The sequence below is a fragment of the Euleptes europaea genome, chromosome 3, assembly GCF_029931775.1.
Source record: "Euleptes europaea isolate rEulEur1 chromosome 3, rEulEur1.hap1, whole genome shotgun sequence".
NCBI classification, from domain to species: domain Eukaryota; kingdom Metazoa; phylum Chordata; class Lepidosauria; order Squamata; family Sphaerodactylidae; genus Euleptes; species Euleptes europaea.
In genome coordinates this window covers 86,239,038-86,259,973 of record NC_079314.1, presented here as the reverse complement: position 1 = coordinate 86,259,973, position 20,936 = coordinate 86,239,038, and the positions used below count along the sequence as shown (strand labels likewise).

Genomic DNA, 20,936 nt, shown 5'->3' with positions numbered 1-20,936 from the left:
AGACTCCAGTATTCACCACATGGCCTGTCCCCACTGAGTCCACTTCCATCAGGAGACATGACAGGGGAGGGGAACAGGACCTTTTCAGGGCTGTTCTGGCCTCCAAGTGTTCCACAGGATATCGCTTTACAGAAACCAAGGCTTAAAAGGCTCAGCAATATTCTTGTTATTGCCTAGCAATCTCCAAAATGGCCACTGGTAGCTCTGGTGTTCTTTTCTTAAAACTACAGGCATAGTTTCTATTATTTTGGGGGGGGCGTTAATCCCCCAATATTTTTTTTAAGATTTCATATTTTTATGCAATCCTAGGACTTTCGTAGAGAAGTCTCCCTCATCTGTCCCTAGCTCCATTTTGTGGCTATATTAATCATATCCTCCATGGCATTGTTCAGAATTATTCATTGGTTTTCTTAAATTATTACTGGAACTATCTACTACATGGTGTCAGAATGGGGTCAATTAGAAATTAAGATAAAAAAATTAACAAAAGTAAATTGACCATGCAGCCCTAAACAATGTTGAAGTCAATGGGCTTAGAAGGTGTAACAGTCTTTAGGATTGCATTATATGTTTTGGAAGAGAAGGACGGTGCAATGTTCCTTGTACAGAGCACACTGTCACTTTAAGAGGGGGCAGTGGTGCTAGCAAAGCCAGATTGATCAGTTCCCTTTGTCTGATCAGCTGATGTGTCTTTGTTTACCCCAAATGCGACTCTTAGGAGTTCCTCTTTCTCCTCTCCTGTACAGCCCATGAGGGCAGGCATGCTGACAGCAATCTCTCACTATTGTAGCTTAGATATTTAGATCCTTTCTTCGACTATGGAGTTCTTCTGCAATTAAAAACATCTATTTCTTTTCTAAAGCCACAAGTTTTATGTGAGCTTTATTTCTGATGTTGCTTCCCTCTGCCAACATGTATATAACTGGAAAAAAACAAGCTACTGTGTGTATCATTAAGGCAGTTTTGTCCACTTAATTCCATACGATACAGTTAGTTTACATATAAATGTATAGAATCCTGTTTATTACTTGAATACATTTTGCAGATTAGCCAACCCAAGTGCAGACTGTTACATTACTGTTCTAGGAAAAGTGTGTGGCTTATGAAAGGCACATCATAAAAATTAAAGTTGTTTTCATTCTGAAGAGGTGATGATAGGTTGTATTCTTTCATGGAGGTGTGGAAACTTCATAGACTTCAACGGGTTCAGAGCTGGAATTCTATAAAACTACATATCTCAAAGCTAATGTATAATTGATTTCAGTAGGACTAAATGCTATATACTGTACACATGGTTAGTAATATTTGAAATTGAAAGTGCTGACTTGCATTGTCAGAAGGTTGTTGGCAAAGTACAAACCAAGCAAAGCACTCCAGTAGTATCTAACAGAAGTGAGCTATTCTAAATGCTATACCTAATAATAGCATCCATTCTTTGTTCTTGAAATAAGTATAGCACAATACAAGACACAGCTTTTAAATTTCAGTGGAAACTTGGAAAGTGGGGAGATTTAGACTCTTAATTAGTCATCTACATCAACAATTCATACAGGTTCTTGGAGCAGTGGACCTCTCTAGAAGAAGAAGAAATCTCATTTCACTCACCAACAGATACCTTGAGTGGTGCTTTCGAATTCTGCATACCTGCAGTGCACTTTGGGTTGGATCCAAAGCTCATTTTTCAGTAAAGGAAGGCAGTTACTTCAGCAGTATGGAAATTATCTGCCATCCCCTCCCACTGCAGCTCATTAGAGATAGAGGATTCTCAGGAACAACATGAGGGGTGGATTGGGGGGGGGGGTTGCAATCAGAACAGGAAATCAGCAAAAAAAAAATCCACTCTTTCCCCTGATAGAAATTAACCTTGACTCCAACCCTCTGTGTTTATAGAGACATATTAACCATAATTGCAACAGGAAAGGCCAGGCTTTTCAGTCATATAATTGTAATATAGTTGGTGTAGTCATCCATGGACAAGGACATTCCTTAGTGCCACTTACTCAGCTTTGTCTTTCACCAGTGCACTTACTTCATTGATGGCCCACTGATATGTCTCTGAGGCTTCCTTGAATTCAGCCAAATGTTGCTCATAGCTCTGAATACATGCCAGAAGGTGATCTCTTTCCACTGCTCCCAAGATGGCATGAAGAATTACTTCAATGCCAAGCCCCAGAACACTAATGCCAATGCCTCCGAGAACAGATACCCCAATCTGAGCAAGCAGTGCAACTAGTTTGTTAACAGTAACCTTTATAATATTTGAACCAATTAATTTTACAACTATTGCACCTGCACTAGCAGTAGCCTCTCCAAGAACAATAGAAACGATTTTACGAGCTGTGGCAATTTTTTCCAGTTCAGGCTGTTTAATATCATAAAGCTTTTGATATATTACTGGTGCTAGCTTTTCCTTCATTTCTTTGTCAAAATTCCCCAGCTTTTGCTGAATATCATTCATGGCGTGTATAATAATGTCACAGTTTTCTTTGATGGTACCTCCTTCTTTCATTTTAATGTGAGCGATTCTGGTCCCCAGGTGTGCATTCAGTGCCCCAATCAGATCATTGGTTGCCTTAAAATTAAGTTGCATGCAAGCAAGCATTTGCTGGTGCAGGTCAATGACATCCTGGCGCCTCTTTGGATTATTTGGATAGAGAAGATCACTTAAATTCATTCTGTGAAGATAATCTGATAATGAAAGATGAATACAGAGTTGCCATAGACTTGTGATCACCAAGATGGTACCCAGCAATATGTTTCCTGGAGCCCACTTGCTCTTTCCTAAAGCAAAGAGTTGGTCCCATCTTTCCTCCACTTCGTTACAGTAGAAGGTGCTTCAGAAGAACCAAGGAGACTTTATTTCTGCAGGGAGTACCCATTTGGGAGCAGATGTCTCCATTATGCTAGGCATGGAACCTCTCAACATTTTGTGACTGGACCCAGCCTTCATGGTAACCATTTTGTTATTGGTTCTGCCTATCACCATGGTAACTATTTTATTGCAGCACCCACTTCCTTTTGTCAAAATTCCAAAAGTGCCTACAGGTTCAACAGGGTTGATGACTTCTGACATAGACATTAGAGATGGCATTGTGAAGTAATTTGTTCCTAAAGTTACTTCAATAGGACACAGCAAATAACATCAAAAGGTGTTGTATCTGCACTAAAGTTGTAAATGGATATAATAGGCAGTCCATCTTTCCAAGGAACCCTGGGAACTGTAGTTCTTTGAGGAAGGTTATGAATCTAACAGAATACTCAGCACTCTCATTCCCACTCCACATCTCAACAACCTACAGCTCCCAGAATTCCTTGGAGGAAACATTGATAACTTAAAGTGGTATTAAAAAGTTATAATACACTTATATATAATAGCCCCTTAACTGTGTACTTCTTCATAGTTCAACCAGTACCCCCTGGCTTATATGTTAATGTCCAGAGCCTAATTCTCCCTTTCTTTCTATTCCAATGTCCATCAATACCATCCTTTACTTAACCACACCCATAACATACAAACGATCAATGCAAGCTCTTACCTCATGTTTCAGTTTTGCAGAATGAGTTTGAGGCCTTGTTTGTAGGCATTATGCCTTTGGCTCCTAAGTTGTTGCTGGTTGGTGGTGTTGGTAAAATAATGCTGATCTGCACGGCTGCATTGGCGCAGTGTCCTAGGCTTGCTCACAGTGCCAGCTCAGCATTAAAAATCACGAGGCTGGAGGCGCTGTGTCCTCTACTAAACCCTTATTGGCTAAATAGCAGTTAATAGAATCAGGCCGCAAGCCTTTTTTTCTTTTCTTTTTTTTGCCATCTAGTCACAGCTGACATAAGAACATAAGAAAAGCCCTGCCGGATCAGCACAGTGGTCCATCTAGTCCAGCATCCTGTCTCACACAGTGGCCAGCCAGTTCCTCTGGGGGATGAACAACAACAGGGAATAGAGGCTGAGGCCTTCCCCTGATATTGCCTACAGGCACGGGGATTCAGAAGTTGACTGCCTCTGAATTTGGAGGTTCCCTTTAGTCACCATGGATAGTAGCCACTGATAGAACTATTCTCCATCAATCTATCTAATCCCCCTTTAAAGCTGTCTCTCGGACTCTAACCTGGACAACCTGGTTTGATTCCCCCACTCTTCCACATGAAGCCTGCTGGGTGGCCTTGGGCCAGTCACAGTCCTCTCAGAACTCCCTCAGCTCACACGAAGGCAGGCAATGGCAAACCACCTCCGAACATCTCTTGCCTTGAAAACCCTACGGGGTGGCTAGAAGTCAGCTGTGACTTGACAGCACTTTTCACCACCACATGCCTGTGGCCATCACTACATCTTCTGGCAGCGAATTTCACATTTTAATCACTCACTGTGTAAAGAAGTATTTCCTTTTGTCCTTCCTTAACCTAGTGCCCATCTGCTTCATTGGATGCCCTCAAATTCTAGTATTTTGGGAAAGGGATAAAATGTTCTCTTTGTCAACTCTGTCCATTCTGTGTATAATTGTATAAACCTCTATCGTATCCCCTCTTAGTCAACTCTTTTCTAAACTGGGCTATCCAGGTCAGGGCATGCAAGCCCATATAGCAGGGTTGTTTTTTTCAGGAGCTGACATAAGTGTTCACATTTGAAACCACGGTTTCAGAATAAAAATACTTTGGATATATACGAGCAGTTCAAGGCTGCCTGTAAGTTCATGTAGCATCTATTTAAGTTTTGTTATTATATGGAACCAATATGAAAAGCAGGCATAGACCTCTGGCTCATATTGCATTTCTCATATGGTCAGCATTGAGTAAGGCTGAGCTTTTAGTCTATGTGCCTGGATCTTTTGGCAGGATGGAAGAAAGATGTTCTTCATGTAAGTGGGAATCTCACTTAGGACCATCATGAACTCAAATAGCCTTCCATAAGCAGGTAGGATTTGCAAAAGGTTATAAGGAGCATGAATAATACTTGCATCTTAGCTTTTAATTTGAGTTAATGCCATATGCAGGAGTTAAACTACATTTATGCTAGGGATCCATATTCAGATTCTTCACCATATAGTTTCATTTTATAAAGCTCTGGTCGGAGCTGAGTTGGATTGGAACAGTGACATTAAGGAAAGTTCTCTCACACCCTTTTCCTGTATTGAAACCAGCCCTTAAGGATTGCTATTAGCTACAGTGGAAAGGGCGGGGGGGAGAGAAGCACCCTCTTTCTTAATAGTGTGTTAGGGGGGTTTCAGGAAAATGGGGGGAGTTAATCCCCCTCGGAAGTGCTGCAACTCAAACACAACTTGGGCTCTTTCCAGATGCTTTTGAAAGCCAAGCTGCATTGGTGAGGATTCAGTCATGGACCCTCAGTGTAACATGTAGTTTAGTCCTTAGACATCACTGGTTATAAGATCAGGCAAAGGACTGAATCTAGCATAAAAGCCACTACCAAGATAACGGGCTAGGAGAGAGATGTTAGATTAGTTTAGCCTTTTACCACATTTATATAGGACCTGAGTTTGATCCTCCTGTGCCATTTCCATGATTGACACCCCCACCAGTGGCTGCTGTTATGAAAAAGAGAAAGACAAAATTGGGTACATCTAATATACCATAAAATATAAATTTAATTACAGCTTTTAAAAGTCGTATAGCACAATTCAATCTAACTAGATTAATGCTTTGTCCCATTGAAATGTAAACATTAGATCCAAGTCATTTGTCTTATTTGGCACTAATCTACTGCCTCTGTTTCCTACCCCGGGGGAGAGGATGCCAGTGAACAACTCCCATCAGTTCCTCAAACATTCCAGGACATCACAAGAGTATCTGTAGAACCACCAACAAAGGTCTCAAAATCCCCCAGAGCATTCTGGGAACCATTTGGATCCATAAGTATACAAGGCTGGACCATCTTGAAAGGTCCCCCATCTGCTAAGATGGTCCACAATTGGAGACTTGCTATGTAGTATTCATACTTTACATTACCACCTGAAATAGAAAAGTGGGGTCAAATTGACCCAAGAAGCGGTGGGGGGGGGGATAATAAAACTTTGTTTTCGATTTTCTACAACTCAAAATTGTACTTTCTTAATTGTCACCCTAGTAACTTTGTTGCTATTCTATCCCTGATAGTAAAAAAGGTAAAGGTAAAGGTCCCCTGTGCAAGCACCAGGTCATTACTGACCCGTGGGGTGACGTCACATCCCGACGTTTCCTAGGCAGACTTTGTTTACGGGGTGGTTTGCCAGTGCCTTCCCCAGTCATCTTCCCTTTACCCCCAGCAAGCCGGGTACTCATTGAAATGATAGTACTAAATCCCTAATAGTACTAAAAGAGAAATACCGTAGTGCAGATTTTTTTTTTCCTTCATAGTTAGTGACAGGCTCAATGAAGTCCCCAAATTTAAAAAATATATATGTTGCTCTTTTTGGCATTTATTTACTTGCTCACCAGATTAGTAAAGTCTGTTTTTTTTTTTTTTCAGGACATGAACAAATCTTGCAAATCTTTATACGGCTGGTTATTCAATTATTTAAAACATATTTGTTTTAAGTGTAGAAATGGGAGGTTTTTTAAAACACTTTATGAATATCTTGTCCAATCTAGAAAAACCTTTGCCTCTTTTTATTTTGAGTAATGTGGCTGTTGGAGGTTTGTGGAAGCTTATGAGTGAGATAGGCTTGGAACTGTTTTCCCTATGCTTAGTACTCTTTGCTTTTAATTTCAGCGTGCCCTCTCATTTTTTGGAAATGATGTCCTTGTTTGGCACAGAGAAGGATAAGCAGCGGCTGTGCAATGCGAGCCGTGCTGTGTACGACTGTGTCTACATCTGTGTCTCTGCCACCAACACTATGTTCCGAATGCTCAACCAGTACCTCGAAACTGCATTCGCCAACATTGTCGTGAGGGAAAACCTCAGCATCAAGGAGAATCTACAGCTTCTGGTGAGTGCTCTGAAAGACATGCAAGAGACTGTGGAGTTGAAGGATAAGGATGTCCAGCAGCATGTCAGTGGCCCATTGTATGCTAAGATAATCCGACCTGTTTCCGCCATGGATGAAAGAGTTAAGCTTGTGAAGGAGATATATGGCCTTTATAACGGATCTTTTCCAACCCTCTGTGGTCCCATTGCTGCAGTCTTACTGAAAAATGGCAGTCTGCCCGAAAAACTACAGTCTGCCTTGCGGGTATTGGCGAACTCTCCTGTGATGTCTCTTCGAGTTGGTGATCTTCTCATGACCCACGATGAGATTGCTAAAGCCCTCCCAGAACCCAGCAGTACTTCAGCCAGTCCATCTCCTGCCCCTGTAACAAAGGGTCGCAGTCAGTCGATGCCTTCCGTAGGTAACTCACTTACCAGTTTCATGCGAGTAGTTCTTCGGGGGCAGACACCCAAGAACAGCCTTGAAATAGCTGCAGACTGCCTGGAAGATGCTGTTAAGGTGCTGAAGCCAGTTTGTGAACATTTCCAAAGTGTTAGTAAGAGAGCCGAAGAGTACGTCACACTGATAATCGACAAGATGCAGTGATCTGGAAGGTGACTGCTGAGCTGTTAGAAATCCACTTCTGTTTTCACAACAGGGGAAGTTGTGCAAATAAAAGAGAAAACTTTTGCTAATTGCAGCAATTGTATTTCCTTCTGTAACCATGGCTGCTGCCACATGGCGATGATTCTTCATGTAGCTCTTGTTTCCACTATGAATGCGGAGACATTTACAACAGAATATCCACACAGCAGTTTCCCCCATAGTTTCCTTGCCTTAGGCTTGTCTTACCCCACAGCCACCATTTCTCCTCTCCCATGCCACCAGAGGACTTTGAGGGGTTTAAAAAATATATAATCATTTGCTAAATGGCTGCAGCACAATACCATTATTACCACAATCTATTACTAATATGCCAGAGCTTTCAGCTATGGGTTCTTCTGACCAGAATGAAACATGGAGATAACCCAATGCTATAGAATCATGCAAACCATTTACCAGTCTACAAAAACATCTGCTGGTACACTCATACCTCTGCATCGTAAGGCGATTTGACTGGCACATAAAGTAAGTGACACACACGTAGACTTGCTGTTTGCTTTGGACAGGCAGCTAACTGCAAGTATGAGATAGCTCACATACACCAAAATCATGCCATTATCCAGCCTCCCTGGATCTGGATTTTGAACCCATGAGTGTGACTTGTGACTGCAGAAAGTGCTATCCTAGTTATTAAGTGAAAACTCCACATGGTGGCAGCAGAGGAGCAATAATGATAAGTCAAGTGACCAACCTGGTGCATTCTTAAGGAGAAAACCTGTTAGAGATTAAACTAATGGGTTTGAGCCTCATGGTAGGTCTCCCCCCCCCCCCCCATCACCACAGTTAAAGACTATCTGTCTTGAGCTTTATAAAGCAGCATCACCTCCAGCAATCTTTGCACCCACACTGGCCTTTACAAGGGCAAAATCTATATGACTTCAACACAGTAACATTTAAAACCTGGTTTTTAGACTTCTGGATTTTTGTTATAGGAACTGGGGAAGAACCAGGCCTATTTTGTCCCCTTTGAACAGTGTCCTTTAATCAAGTCCAGCAGGTGAATATTTAGCAATGTGGTCAGCACTGAATATTCTCTTTGTCCACATGCAACCTGTATCCCATGTGTAATCTAGTGCAGAATGTGATTTCTTCAGAACTGACAATTTTCTCTTCGAAACAACTATTTCTAGTGATTGCAGAGAAAAGACTGAAAAGCGCAGACATCTGCTGGTTGTTAAATAAAAAAAAGATGAGGCCAGGTACAGGCCTTTCAGTGGGCTTCAGGGTCACATTCACAGATGCTGAAAAGGATTCCATGTTCAACCTTTCATGGGGCTACCAGCACCTTCCTTGTACAAGATGTACCCTTCTCTTTGTACAAAAGTGTGCAGAGGAGATCATAGTGCCATGTGGGTTATGTACCTGACTTTTCAGCCACAACAGACATCCACATCCCAGTTATTTGGGGAGGAATCATGGGACAGTTTTTCAGTCCGTGGTTTGCATACAGATAGTTCCAGGTTCAGTCCCTGACATCTCCAGGTAAAAGGTAACTACCATCCCGTCTATAGCCTGATGTCTATACCAGGAAAAGTTTTAGAATACATCATCAAACAGTCAGCCCTTGAGCATTTAGAAAGGATGGATCTGATTACGAAGAGCCAGCACGGGTTTCTCAATCATAGAATCATAGAGTTGGAAGGGACCACCAGGGTCATCTAGTCCAACCCCCTGCACAATGCAGGAAACTAACAACTACCTCCCCCCACATCCTCAGTGACCCCAACCCTCCCCCCACCATGCAGGATCCCACAATCAAAGCACTCCTGACAGATGGTCATCTAGCCTCTGCTTAAAGACCTCCAAAGACGGGGACTCCACCACCCTCCGAGGCAGCACATTCCACCATCGAACATCCCTCACCATCAGAAAGTTCTTCCTAATCAGTTCCTACTAGAAACAGTGATATCCTCATGTAGCCAATCAGACCTGGCTAGGTGGCAGCTCCAGTAATAAAACACACAAGAAAGACCTTCACTGTTTCTAGAAAGAAAGAAAAACATGAAAATAGCTAACTAGGCTACAAACTGCTGAAAAGTGTTATAACAAGGTAATATTTGGAGCATGTGTGGAAAATTTGTGTCTCCTTTCTAAACTCCCTATGCCATAATTTGAACCCTCAAAAAATTCACTACAGCACTAATACAGGGTATTGATTTTGCCTCCAGATCCCTACCAGAAAAGTGAGCCCTGGAAATGATCCATTTTTATTCACTTAGTAGACCCTTGACCACTCTACCACTGCCCCCTCCTCCAAGGAATACCAATATATTGGAGGTTGTGGAACTGATTATTGACGTAGATGCCCCCAGGACAAAGGATAAGTGTTTTATTCCTTATTTCATGACTGGAAAGTAGACACTGTGCATAAGTAATAACTACTGGACTTGCACCAGTAATGTGAAACCAATATTGTTTCCCATTTATTTGCTCTCCCTTCCAATGGCTCCATGTAGAAATTCCATCCAGATGAGAACATGAAATGTCCACATTCAGGTCCTTCCAAAAACAAGATTATATGCGGCTTGAAATCCTATTATTTCAGAGTAGTAGTCACAAGGTGCGTAGTTTTCACACTGTTCATGCTTCAGCTCCGTTGGGGACTTAAACATTTCGTAGTACCTGCAGCACAGGGAATGGAATCTCTTATCTACCCTGGAACTCTATATGACGGCCATAAGTGTCAAAATGCTCTAACCAGCTATGTCAGTCCAAATACATGCAGCATCTCCATGCCTGTACAATACATCCCTCCCATCTGCTGGCCCTCTTGTGGAGATGTTGACTACATTTGGGTCAATGCAAAGAGATTTTTTTATGTGACACCAGCTCCAGAGAATGATACACCAAGTACATACTACCTGGCCACCTCTAGATGGGAGAAGTAATGTTTAAATCTACGCTCGGAGATAATGGCTAAGTTAAGGAAGAGAAGTTTACTTCTTTCCAGTGTATCTCCTGCAATCTCTTGTTTCTTCTCCAGGTTAATCTGTGGAGTCGTATGAGCAATTAATGTGCACAATTATATACGCAAGCATCTCAATGTTTTTCACAGTCTGCAGTGCCTTCTTTGGGGCTATCAACTTTAAACCCTGTAGACTCTTACCTTTCACGATATGGATAGGCTCTCTTCTGCCTCCTCACAAAGGCATTGGCAGTTTTTTTATTTATCTTAATTCCTGTTGTGAAAATGACATGTTACAGTATGAGAATAATAGCCAATTAAACCAAAGTGAAAACTCTAGTAACCAACTAGTTCTGAAGCTAAAATGTGTATTTTATGCAGTCAGTAGGCTGCTGCTACTATGTACAGCTGCTGATGCACTACTCTTACAGCAGAATGAGAGGGCTTCCTGATCCCCACGTACCGCTAGCTGAGCTGACCAGTAAAGGAAGCCATTGCAAAATGTGAGAAATAGGCTCCAGACCTGCAGGGTCATTTCTAGGCTTGTCTTGTTTCAGGTACAGTGCTAGAACAAGTGGGGAGTGGGGACCTATAGCCAAATTTGCAGAGCTTTTCAGTTTGCCAAAGGATGGCTGTAAAGATGCCTGTGTTCATCTTTGCTGAAGGAAAGGATATTCTTTGTTGATAAAAGAAATTTATATGATGATAGGAAAAGTGAGAGCGACGTTCTAACTTATAACTGCTTGTTCTGTATTTTCTCTGCTACTGCGTTTCTAGCTGAAGCGCTTTCAAAGCTTGCCTCCATACTGGTTGCTTTCCTCTGCTTTTTTCTCCATTGTGTCTAAGCTGGGCTTTCCTCTGTCTATTAGATCCAGCAAAGGATCGCATTTTAGTTCCATCAGCGCTTTCGTCGCTCCAAAGGCTGTGATGGTGCCACCACAATTCTTTTTCCTTTTTCATTTTGCACATGCACTATATTGCCACAGCAGGATAACATGAAGTGGTGTTTCCAGGGCAATGGAGAGTTCCGCCTTCTGTAGACCTGAGGCTGCATTTTTATATAGCTCAATCCCTACCCTCAAAAAAACAAGCCAACCTGTGCAGCCTTTCTGAGACCTTTATAAAATCCAAAGAGGGGAGGGGACCCGGCTGCATGCTTCTCTCTCTTTTACTCACAAGTGCAACCTCCCTCCTGCCTCACCTTTCAAGGCCTTAATCCCCAGTTATGGGGAAGCCCCCTCCCAGCCCCTTGGGTTGTAATTCAGTGTTTCAGTAGCCAGAATCTTTTCTGATTTTCCACCCCAGGAAATAAGGAACTGCGTTGGTGTGTGAATGAACGAAATAGACAAGTATTGAGCTGAGTCCTCCTCCCTTCTTCTGCTTGGTACTAATCCCCCTTTGTCTGATCAGCTAAAAGCGGTCCATTAGCAGTCAGTACATTAAAGAAAGAAAAGGAACTCTTAATAGCTAAACATACCATCCTACTGTAAGGCAAGACACATACCTCCCAAACCTCTCATCTTATGGTCATCTGCTACAGCAGTATATCAATATGCCACAAAGTTGTGTGTGTGTTTTTAAGGAAGGTGCAGCCAGAGAAAACAGCAGCAGCTCAGAAAAACAATGCCAGGGTGCAAAAGTAGTTGGATGTGGGCAGGACCTTTAAAAGTGCAGCAAACTGTACAGACACCACAAAAAATGTTTAGGTGTATTCCTTCCAGAAACATCGGTGCAAAGCCAGTGTGAAAAAATATGGGGGAAAGATGGATGGAAATCAGCAGAGGGGTGATGGTAAATGAGGTGGAGAGTCAGCATGGTGTAATCATTAAGGTGTCGGATTGGATCTGGGAAACCCAGGTTCGAATCCCCACTCTGCCATGGAAACGTGCTGGGTGACCTTGGGCCAGTCACACACTCTCAGCCTCGACCGGGGCAAGTATTTGGATAGGAGACCTCCAAGGAATACCAGGGTCATGACGGGGAGACAGGTAATGACAAACCACCTCTGAACATCTCTTTCCTTGAAAACCCTATGGGGTCGCATAAATCAGCTTTGACTTGGCAACGCAGGAGCAAAGGTGGGGGGAATTATGTTGTTAAGAAGCCAAGCGGAAGCAAAAACTCCATGTAGAAATTACCTACGGGAGAGGCAGAAAGCACATGTTGCTTTCTTGGAGCTTGGAGAACAAAGCAGGAAGAGGAGCAGGGGGAAGGAAGAAACCCCCTAAGGAGAGCAATCAGGGTAATAAAAGGACAACAGCAGAACAGACAAGAGGAAAGCAGACAGAAGATGTTGACCTGTAGCTCATTGGGTGAGCTGAAGGCTAGTCGTCTTCACACACTCAGGTGGTTAGCTCCATGAACACAAACGTGAGTTGCTCAAGGAAAGGAGAGATGCAATTGTGACAGAGATGTTAGTCAGGAGGAGGAGCTATTTCTCTGCAATCGCTATTGCAGTGGAAGCCTCATATTCCTATCTGCACAGCACAAGTTCCCCATAACATCCCAGCGGCAGTTGACTAGGCTTTCCCTCCAGGACCGGGTTGTCATTCATTCAAGTTCACAAACCAGTGTCTTCTTCATCATAGTACAGCTGATACTAATATTTGCAAATGTATGCAGTTTGAGAAAAAAACCCAGTTTCACTGGTAAAATGAGAAATGTTGAAGGGAGATTCAAATTCACATGTTGGATATGAAATCTGAAAACTTTATTGGCTTTTCAGGCACTTTGGCTTTGGCAAGCTCCAGATGCAAACTCTTAGAAGCTGTCAACTTTCAAAACCGTATTCCTGTTGCATGTGGCCTGTCAAACTCTGTAAGTTGCAAGTGCCATTATACATCAGCTCACAAGTAGGATCTGATGGTAAATGCCGTTGCTATGACAACTATCAAATCTGTGGAATATGATAAACTTTTTGGAGTGGAGTCAATAGAAGATGTTGAACTTGCCAAGTCCCTCTCTGCCACACGGGCAGCCCATTCCTGAAGGGAGGGCTGGAGCTGCATAGGAACCAGTGTGACCCCTATGCCAGGATCCATGCCACTGGCACCATGCAAACTGGCATGGACACCTGTGTAGGGCAATTTATGCCGCCCCCCCTGGATGCCAGCAGCAGCATAGGGCTCAGGCGCTGCCTCCCAGCAGCATTTTTCCAGCATATCTCCCAATGCCAGTGTCCAGAAGGGCGTTCCCTGGGCATTCCCAGGGGCAGAGCTGCCTTTAGACAGTTTTTTAAGCCCTATTGGGCCGGAAACACACCATTTTGCAGGCATTTAGTTACCCCTGCAAAATGGTGGCATAGCCCCGTGGAACTCTGGGGAAATCCACAGGATTTTTCCAGAAAAGTGTTTTTTAATTCTTTTTCCGGCTTGCTGCGCTGGCAGCAAGCTGCTCTGGGTGCCACCTAAAAACCACCCACTTTGGGAATGGGCTCTTAGTTTAAGGCAGAAGAGTCTAGCCTTGTATGACCTTTGCTTACCTGTCCCTCTGTACACGCCTGACACATTACCATTGCTCACCTCTGTTTAGAAATCCAGATTGTCCATCTCCCAGGCAGAGTGCCATTATTTCCACTCTAAGTGCCTCAATTTGCTTCTTTTGGTCTTCATTTCCCTTTCCCTTTTTGCACTGTGTGTGTATCATATTGTAGGTATTATTTTCAATTGTAAACCACCTTAAATGCAGTGGCAGGGAGGTGGTATCTAAACGTATCTCAGTAAATAAGAATAAAGATTCTCTGTACAGCATCTAAAAGTCCACTGGAGACATTCTTATGCCAGCCTGTCTGCTGCTTGGGAAGAATGCCTTTCCCTAATCTTTTACTAGACCAGCAGGCAAGAGACTGCCCAGGGTGTCTGGCTAACAGAGGGCTTATTCACTGGGGGACTAATTGGCAAACTGAGCTCATGCCAGGTCTCTTATAACATCTAAACATGTTTTTTTTTAAAAAAAAAAAAATTAATCACAGGCCTCCTTGTAGAGTTCCTCCATTTTGTTTGGCTCTCGGAGGAAATTCCAGAATGAACCTCAATAGCAATATTATTTGTCAGAAATTGCCTCCACATATGAGATCAGAGAAACTGCAGAGAATCAAAAGAGTTTTTTTCCTGATGGAGTTCCTGCAAAGATTTGGTGGGTGGGGAGGCCTAAACCATGTTCCCTCCATATACTGAAGAAAATAGGTATGGCCTCTCTATAAGCTCAGCATGAGATCCAGCCAGGTATAATTATTAGAGTGTTGGACTAGGATCTGGGAGACCCAGGTTCAAATCCCCACTCTGCCATTGGAAGCCTGCTGAGTGATCTTGGGCCACTCACACACTCTCAGCCTAACCTACCTTATGGAGGACCCACAAAAAAACCCAAATATAGTAACAGTACTCGACTCCCATAACTGGCAAAAGCCTGCTTTGTGAAGCTGGTTCAAAGAGGTCATTCCTGATGTTGAGGAACCCTTTGGAAACTTATGAACACCAGCTTTGCGATGTACTCACCTTCATCCAAGGGCTTGTTTGTATCTGAAAAACATAGATGAGATATAATAAAACACATTTATATACCACCCTTTATTCTAAGGCACTCAAGGCAGTTTACCATTTAAAACAAACAAAAGAAGCTGTAAGGAGCTCTCAAACCATTTTCTGCCACTGTCTCTTCAGCAACAAATGATAAGAACTCATAAGAATCACCCTGCTGGAACAGACTAAAGATCCATATATAGAGCAATGCTAAGGAGGTCTACTCTGAATCCTACTCAGGTCTCATCAGTGGGGCTTATTCCCAAGAAAGTGATTTTAGGATTGCATTGTTCGTCCATCATCCTGTTTCTCGCAGGGACTGATCAGATGCCCTGAGAAAGTCAGCAAATGAGACATAGAGGGCACCCATCAACTGATAATATGAAGTGTACTTCTAATCATGAAGGCTTCTTGTAGCCATCATAGCTAATAGCAGTTGATAGGCATGGCCTTCATGAATTTTACCTGTCACCTTTTAAAACCATTTAAAACCAGTAGTATTTTCTGGCAGTGAATTTCATAAGTTAGCTATGTGAGGAAATACTGTCCTTTGTCTATCTTAAAACTGTTGTTCATCAATTTCTTTGCCCCTGAATGCTAGTACTGTGGGGGAGAGGAAAAAGTTACCTGTCCACTTTTTCAATACTATGCATGATTTTATAAACCTTTGTTATGTCTCTCTCCCTTCCTTCCTTTTTCTAAAAAGTAAATCTCTAAACTCTTTAGCCTTGCTTAGATAGAAGGCACTCCAACCCCTTGATTATTTTGGTTATCCTTTTCTGCCACTTTTCCAGATGTATGACAAGGGGTGACCGAATCACACCCTAGAGGTATACTTTTAAAACAATACCTAACACAGAACCAGCCATTTCCTCCTGTCCTCTGCTGCCTGTTGTTTAGCCAGTTACTAATCCATAAGAAGATACACACCCTTATCACAGGTCTTCTAAATTCTGAAATGTGTGGTAAGGGACTTTGCCAGAAGCTTTTTGAAATTCCCAAATATGTAACATCTGCCAGCTTACTCTTATCTGTAAGCTTATCCATACTGTCAAAGCACACCAAAAACTTGATGAGACAGAACTTCTCTTTGCAAAAGCCAAGTTGTTTCTTCTTCAATAGGGCTTGTTCTTCTGTAAGCTGCATAATTATGTATCAAATATTGGTTTCTACCTATTTACCTGGAACAGCCAATAGACCAACAGGCCTAGAATTTCCTAAACCCCATCTGGATCCCCTTTTTAAAATTGACATTATATGTGCTACTGTACATACTAGTCCTCCAGAAGACCAGTTTTTGAACCAGCAGTTTCACATTTGGTTCTTGAAAAAACCCTAGAGTGTATACTGTCTGGACCTCATGACTTGTTAGGTTTTAACTTGTCAAGTAGCCACAGAACTTTTTCTCTTGTCTCCTATTTGAGTCGCTTCCTCGGAGACCCTTCCTGAAAATAGTGGTTCTAACATGGGAAACTGTCCAGAGCATCCCACAATGAAGAGCCACACTAATAATCCATCCAACATCCTTGCCATTTCCCCATCATCCTTCAGAAATCCTCTCACTTCTTTTTAGCCTCTTGGCCTAACTACCTCCCTGGCTGTGTTCCTGTGTCTGATGTATTTGAAGCCATTCTTATCATTTGTCTTAATGTATAATCTTAGCAAATTGTTGAAATAATTGCCTTACTAAAAAATTTCATTTGTTTTCACACAGCCTGTGTGTTCCTTGTTTTCTTTTGAATGTCTCTGTGTTTAAAGAAGGCCTCTGTGCCTCTGATAGCTGCTTTGCCTGGTTAACTCCCTGGCCTGAATGATCTCTCTCTTACCTTCCCATCAGGGAAAGTGGAAGAGTGCTACTGATGCGGCTTTCTTTCATGCTGTTGGTGTTCTGGTCAAAAGCTGAAGGCATGAGCTCCCTAGCTGTGTGATGTGGCCAACATTGTCTTTACAGTGCATCTTCCATGTTATTTGAGAGGCAAGCATGAGCTAGACATTAACTTGCTCACTTAAATGCCTATCTGCTCACATAAATATTTGATGGTGCCACTAAAGTACTGATACAAGACTGCTAAAATAATTTGTTGCCGGCATCTTTGTGCAGGTCAGACTAGCCAAAAAAACGTGGCTATGTATTAAGTCATAACTGTTTCAACCTCTTGCTTCTGTCCCTAAAATTTCAAGGTTGCAGACACTATGAAAAAGCATAAGAAGCAAGAACTTATTTGTCTTTCCTGTTTATCTGGACACAGACCGTCTTCACTGGGAGCATATGAATCTGTAAGTTCTTAACCCTTTCTTTGTAAAAATTTCGAGAAACAATTTAAGGCACATGGATATGGACTCCTAGTTAACTGAAGTTTTTGAAAATAGTTTCATAGTTTGTCACATATAATCTAATTCATGAAGGAAAGTGGACTTGCCAAATGATGGTGCTTCTGTTCATTTGCTTGCTGTTCAGAATGGCATGTTATGTGGGTAAGATAATAACCCTTAGCTGATATTTGTTTGTGTGAAATTCATGAGTTACTCCAAGGGGAAGATGTGTCCCTGCCTTATTTGTCTATCTGTGGGTGAATGTATTTCCATATCATTCTTTAATTATGCCTATATAAGCAGCTACAGCTGTAGTCCTATGCATACTAACTTGGGAGTAAGCCTTATTAAACTCAGTGGGTCTTAATTTTAAATAAACTTGCATAAGCTTGGGCTGATAGGAAGTCTTCCTTCACCCAGGGAACAGAAGGATGGGTAGGGGTCTCTACAGAAGTTCTTAACACCCTCACCAGTTTCCAGGATTCTTTGGGAGAAGCCATTATTATTGTGAGCCTCTCTGAGCCCCGGAACAGCAAGTTATAATTGTTTTAAAATGCAAAAGTAAAATAAATAAAAATAAACAAAAATTAAACTAGTGTAAAACTAGCACAAGTTTGCAGTTCAGACGATGCCCCTTGTTAACCTTTGCATGACATCCATTTCTGACCTTTTTCTATCATCTTGGTTTCCACCAGAATCTTACACCATGTGAGCATCTCTCTGCCTGGTTGGCTGCTTTCACAGCTGTGGTTAAAACTGGCCTGGGCAGGCCTCATGACGGCTGTTTTAGGAATGTCAGACATCCAGTCAGGTTCACTGTTGGCAAGCATACCAACCACAACTGAAACAGGTTTGAGAAAAATGGTTTTGTGATTCTCTCCCTACAAAATCTGTCCCTCTCACGAAGTCCAAGTACATTGCCAGGCCCCCATGAAAAATCATGTCTTGGTCACTGATGCAGCATAGTGGCTAAGGGAACAATTGTATGCAGATCTACTCAGAAGTAAGTCCCATTTTATTTAATGGGAAATTCTCCTAGGAATGCTGCCTAAGAGACTGAATAGGCAGCCGGTGGTTTGAATCTTATCCATTAACATCCCAGGATGGACTTAGACAAGCCATTTCTCTCTCAGCTTCCATCTGCAATATAGGGATAATATTGTTGATCTCTCTGACATAGTGGTTGTATAGATTACAAGCTAATGTATATGAAGCTCTTTAAACATTCACAAATATTATGTTATGCAAATGCTAAGTATTATTATTATCCCGGCCACATTCCCTTACCTCCTTCGCAACAGCAGGAGCCTGTCAAGACCAGAATAAGCAAAAGCAGCATCAGAAGATTCCCCATCTTCTTCCTGCTTGTAGAGAATTCTTTTTATAGTTGAATCTTCTCTTGAAAGATCCAGCAGCTTCTCATGAGCTTTGCTTTTCAGCAACAACTTATATTCTGTGACCAGAGCAGGCCCTTGGCCAGGGAGTCCCTGAAACACTGCCATTCTAGTGTCACAGCATCCAGTTCAAAACTTTCCATTTGAGTCAAAAGACATCCAATTCTGGCAGCCATTTGCATGGCTGCCTCAGGCCAAAGGCTTGTAGAATTTCCTGATGACTTTAAGGACTCTTATTTCAAGGAAAAACAAAGAAATAAAACAACTGAATTACAAACATCCTGCTAAGCATTTTTAAAAATCCTCTTCCAGCTGTGTAGTGAAAAGATACTGGAAGATGGTCTATATTAGCTCATTATTCAGTCTTTTGTCACCCTGGGACCCATCAAATGCAATCCTAAGAAGAGTTGTGTGTGTTTCTAAAGTGCTGTCAAGTCACAGCCGACTTAAGGCGACACCTTATGGAGTTTTCAAGTCAAGAGACAAGCAGAAGTGGTTTGCCAGTGCCTTCCTCTGCATGGCAACCCTAATATTCCTTGGTGGTCTCCCACCCAAATACTACCCAGGTCTGACCCTGCTTAGTTTCTGAGATCTGACAAGATCAGGCTAGCCTGGTCCATAGGGTTGATAACCTCCAGGTAGTAACTGGAAATCTTCCACTGCTACAACTGATCTCCAGCCAATAGAGATCCATTCACCTGGAGAAAATGGCCACTTTGGCAATTGGACTCTATGGCATTGAGGTCTCTCCCTTCCCCAAACCCTGTCCTCCTCAGGCTCCACCCCAAACATCTCCAGGTATTTCCCAACCCAGAGCTGGCAACCTTACTGGTCCATCCAGGTCAGGTAAGCAGTTACACCTTTCTAAATTGCTTGAACCCAATCGTCTTAGCAGGATGAAATTCTGCTTAGGAGGATACTGATAATTTATTTAGATGCAGTGATGTGGATGTCCACAGCTGTTTGAACCCAGCTGCTCCATACATCGTTGTTTGTGTGAAGCAGCTCCCAGGATGGTTCCCACAAGTATCTCCACTCCAATCCAAAACTGAAAAAATTCCTTTTCATGCAGTTCATGTATAAAATGCATGTACAGGTTTTTTTTCAATTGTATTAGATTTTTCAAAATATAATATCACATATATTAAATCCCCAATTACAGAAAGAGACAGAGGCATTATAATAACTCATAAAATACAAAAGGAAACACTTTCTTACCTTATTATTCCAAAACATTATAAACAACATCCTTAAAAACTCAATAGATTTACCGTATCAAAATGTTAAACATTACTTCTCTGGGCCCTTTGATGAGATGTTGATTTATTTAATACATTATTACACTGATAGTGGAACCATTCACTCTCCAAAGGAGGTTGTACCTTGTTCCAATTTGCAGCTTTCAATTTAGCAGCTCAAAACAAGTTCTACATCTGGAAGGGCACCTAACCTTTTAAACACACACACACACACAGAGAGAGTTCCTGTATTCCCAAGGTGCTTCAGCCATGTCAAAGCAGACTTTATCTGTTTCTTTCTCTGCCACTTTCAGCATCAGAACTGTGATACCTTTTCACACATACTTGCTCATGCCCTTCAGCCAAGTGGGAGGGTCACCTCCCGCAAGCCCTGGTGGCTGCTTGACCAGAGCCATAAAGTCCTATTGAAGGGGATATCTACAATTGTTAAGAAATGCTACCATACTTTTTGTCAGGTAGGATCCCCTGAGCCACAGTGATAAGGTCACAATATGCCACAGTTCATTCAAGAATCTAGGCAAAAGCTGGCGTGCTTGCAGAAAGCTCACTGATAGAGTTGCCAACTTCCAGGTACTAGCTGGAGATCTCCTGCTATTACAACTGATCTCCAGCCGACAGAGATCAGTTCACCTGGGGAAAATGGCCACTTTGGCAACTGGAATCTATGGCACTGAAGTCCCGCCCCTCTTCAGGCTCCGCCCCAAAAACCTCCCGTTGATGGTGAAGAGGGACTTAGCAACCCTACTCACTGAACAGGATCACCACAGGAACCCACTTCCACAGATGTAAAAGGTCACACTTTCTCCTAGATGCAGCTATAGAAATCCTACATGACAATAAATTCTGCTTCAGTTGTGACATGCCTGATGCAACAGTTGAGAAGCTTCAAAGGAGGGTCGACTGAAGGACAAAGAAATCGAATAAATGCTTATGCAGAATTAGCAAGGAATTCTCTGTCTTAAAAGCCAAAGGCAACATTCACCAGTACC

General features: G+C 42.3%; 3 protein-coding genes across 3 annotated transcripts; 1 reads left to right on the top strand and 2 right to left on the bottom strand.

The window, feature by feature from the left end:
- Window positions 1-1,974: 1,974 nt before the first annotated feature.
- Window positions 1,975-3,615, bottom strand: SMCO3 (single-pass membrane protein with coiled-coil domains 3). Its single transcript, XM_056847375.1, has 2 exons — window positions 3,537-3,615; window positions 1,975-2,688 (listed from the first exon to the last, which is right to left on the bottom strand). The coding sequence occupies exon 2, from the start codon at window positions 2,672-2,674 to the stop codon at window positions 1,997-1,999; it is 678 nt and encodes a 225-aa protein (XP_056703353.1). The 5' UTR covers window positions 2,675-2,688; window positions 3,537-3,615; the 3' UTR covers window positions 1,975-1,996.
- A 3,096-nt stretch (window positions 3,616-6,711) lies between these two features.
- Window positions 6,712-7,499, top strand: LOC130474842 (uncharacterized). The gene has a single exon (XM_056846537.1). It carries the CDS (start codon window positions 6,720-6,722, stop codon window positions 7,497-7,499), a length of 780 nt encoding a protein of 259 aa, XP_056702515.1. The 5' UTR covers window positions 6,712-6,719.
- Window positions 7,500-9,967: 2,468 nt separating this feature from the next.
- LOC130475629 (matrix Gla protein-like) lies at window positions 9,968-18,732 on the bottom strand. The gene is made up of 3 exons (XM_056847455.1): window positions 18,582-18,732; window positions 10,663-10,735; window positions 9,968-10,178 (listed from the first exon to the last, which is right to left on the bottom strand). The coding sequence occupies exons 1-3, from the start codon at window positions 18,646-18,648 to the stop codon at window positions 10,049-10,051; spliced, it is 270 nt and encodes an 89-aa protein (XP_056703433.1). The 5' UTR covers window positions 18,649-18,732; the 3' UTR covers window positions 9,968-10,048.
- Window positions 18,733-20,936: the final 2,204 nt, after the last annotated feature.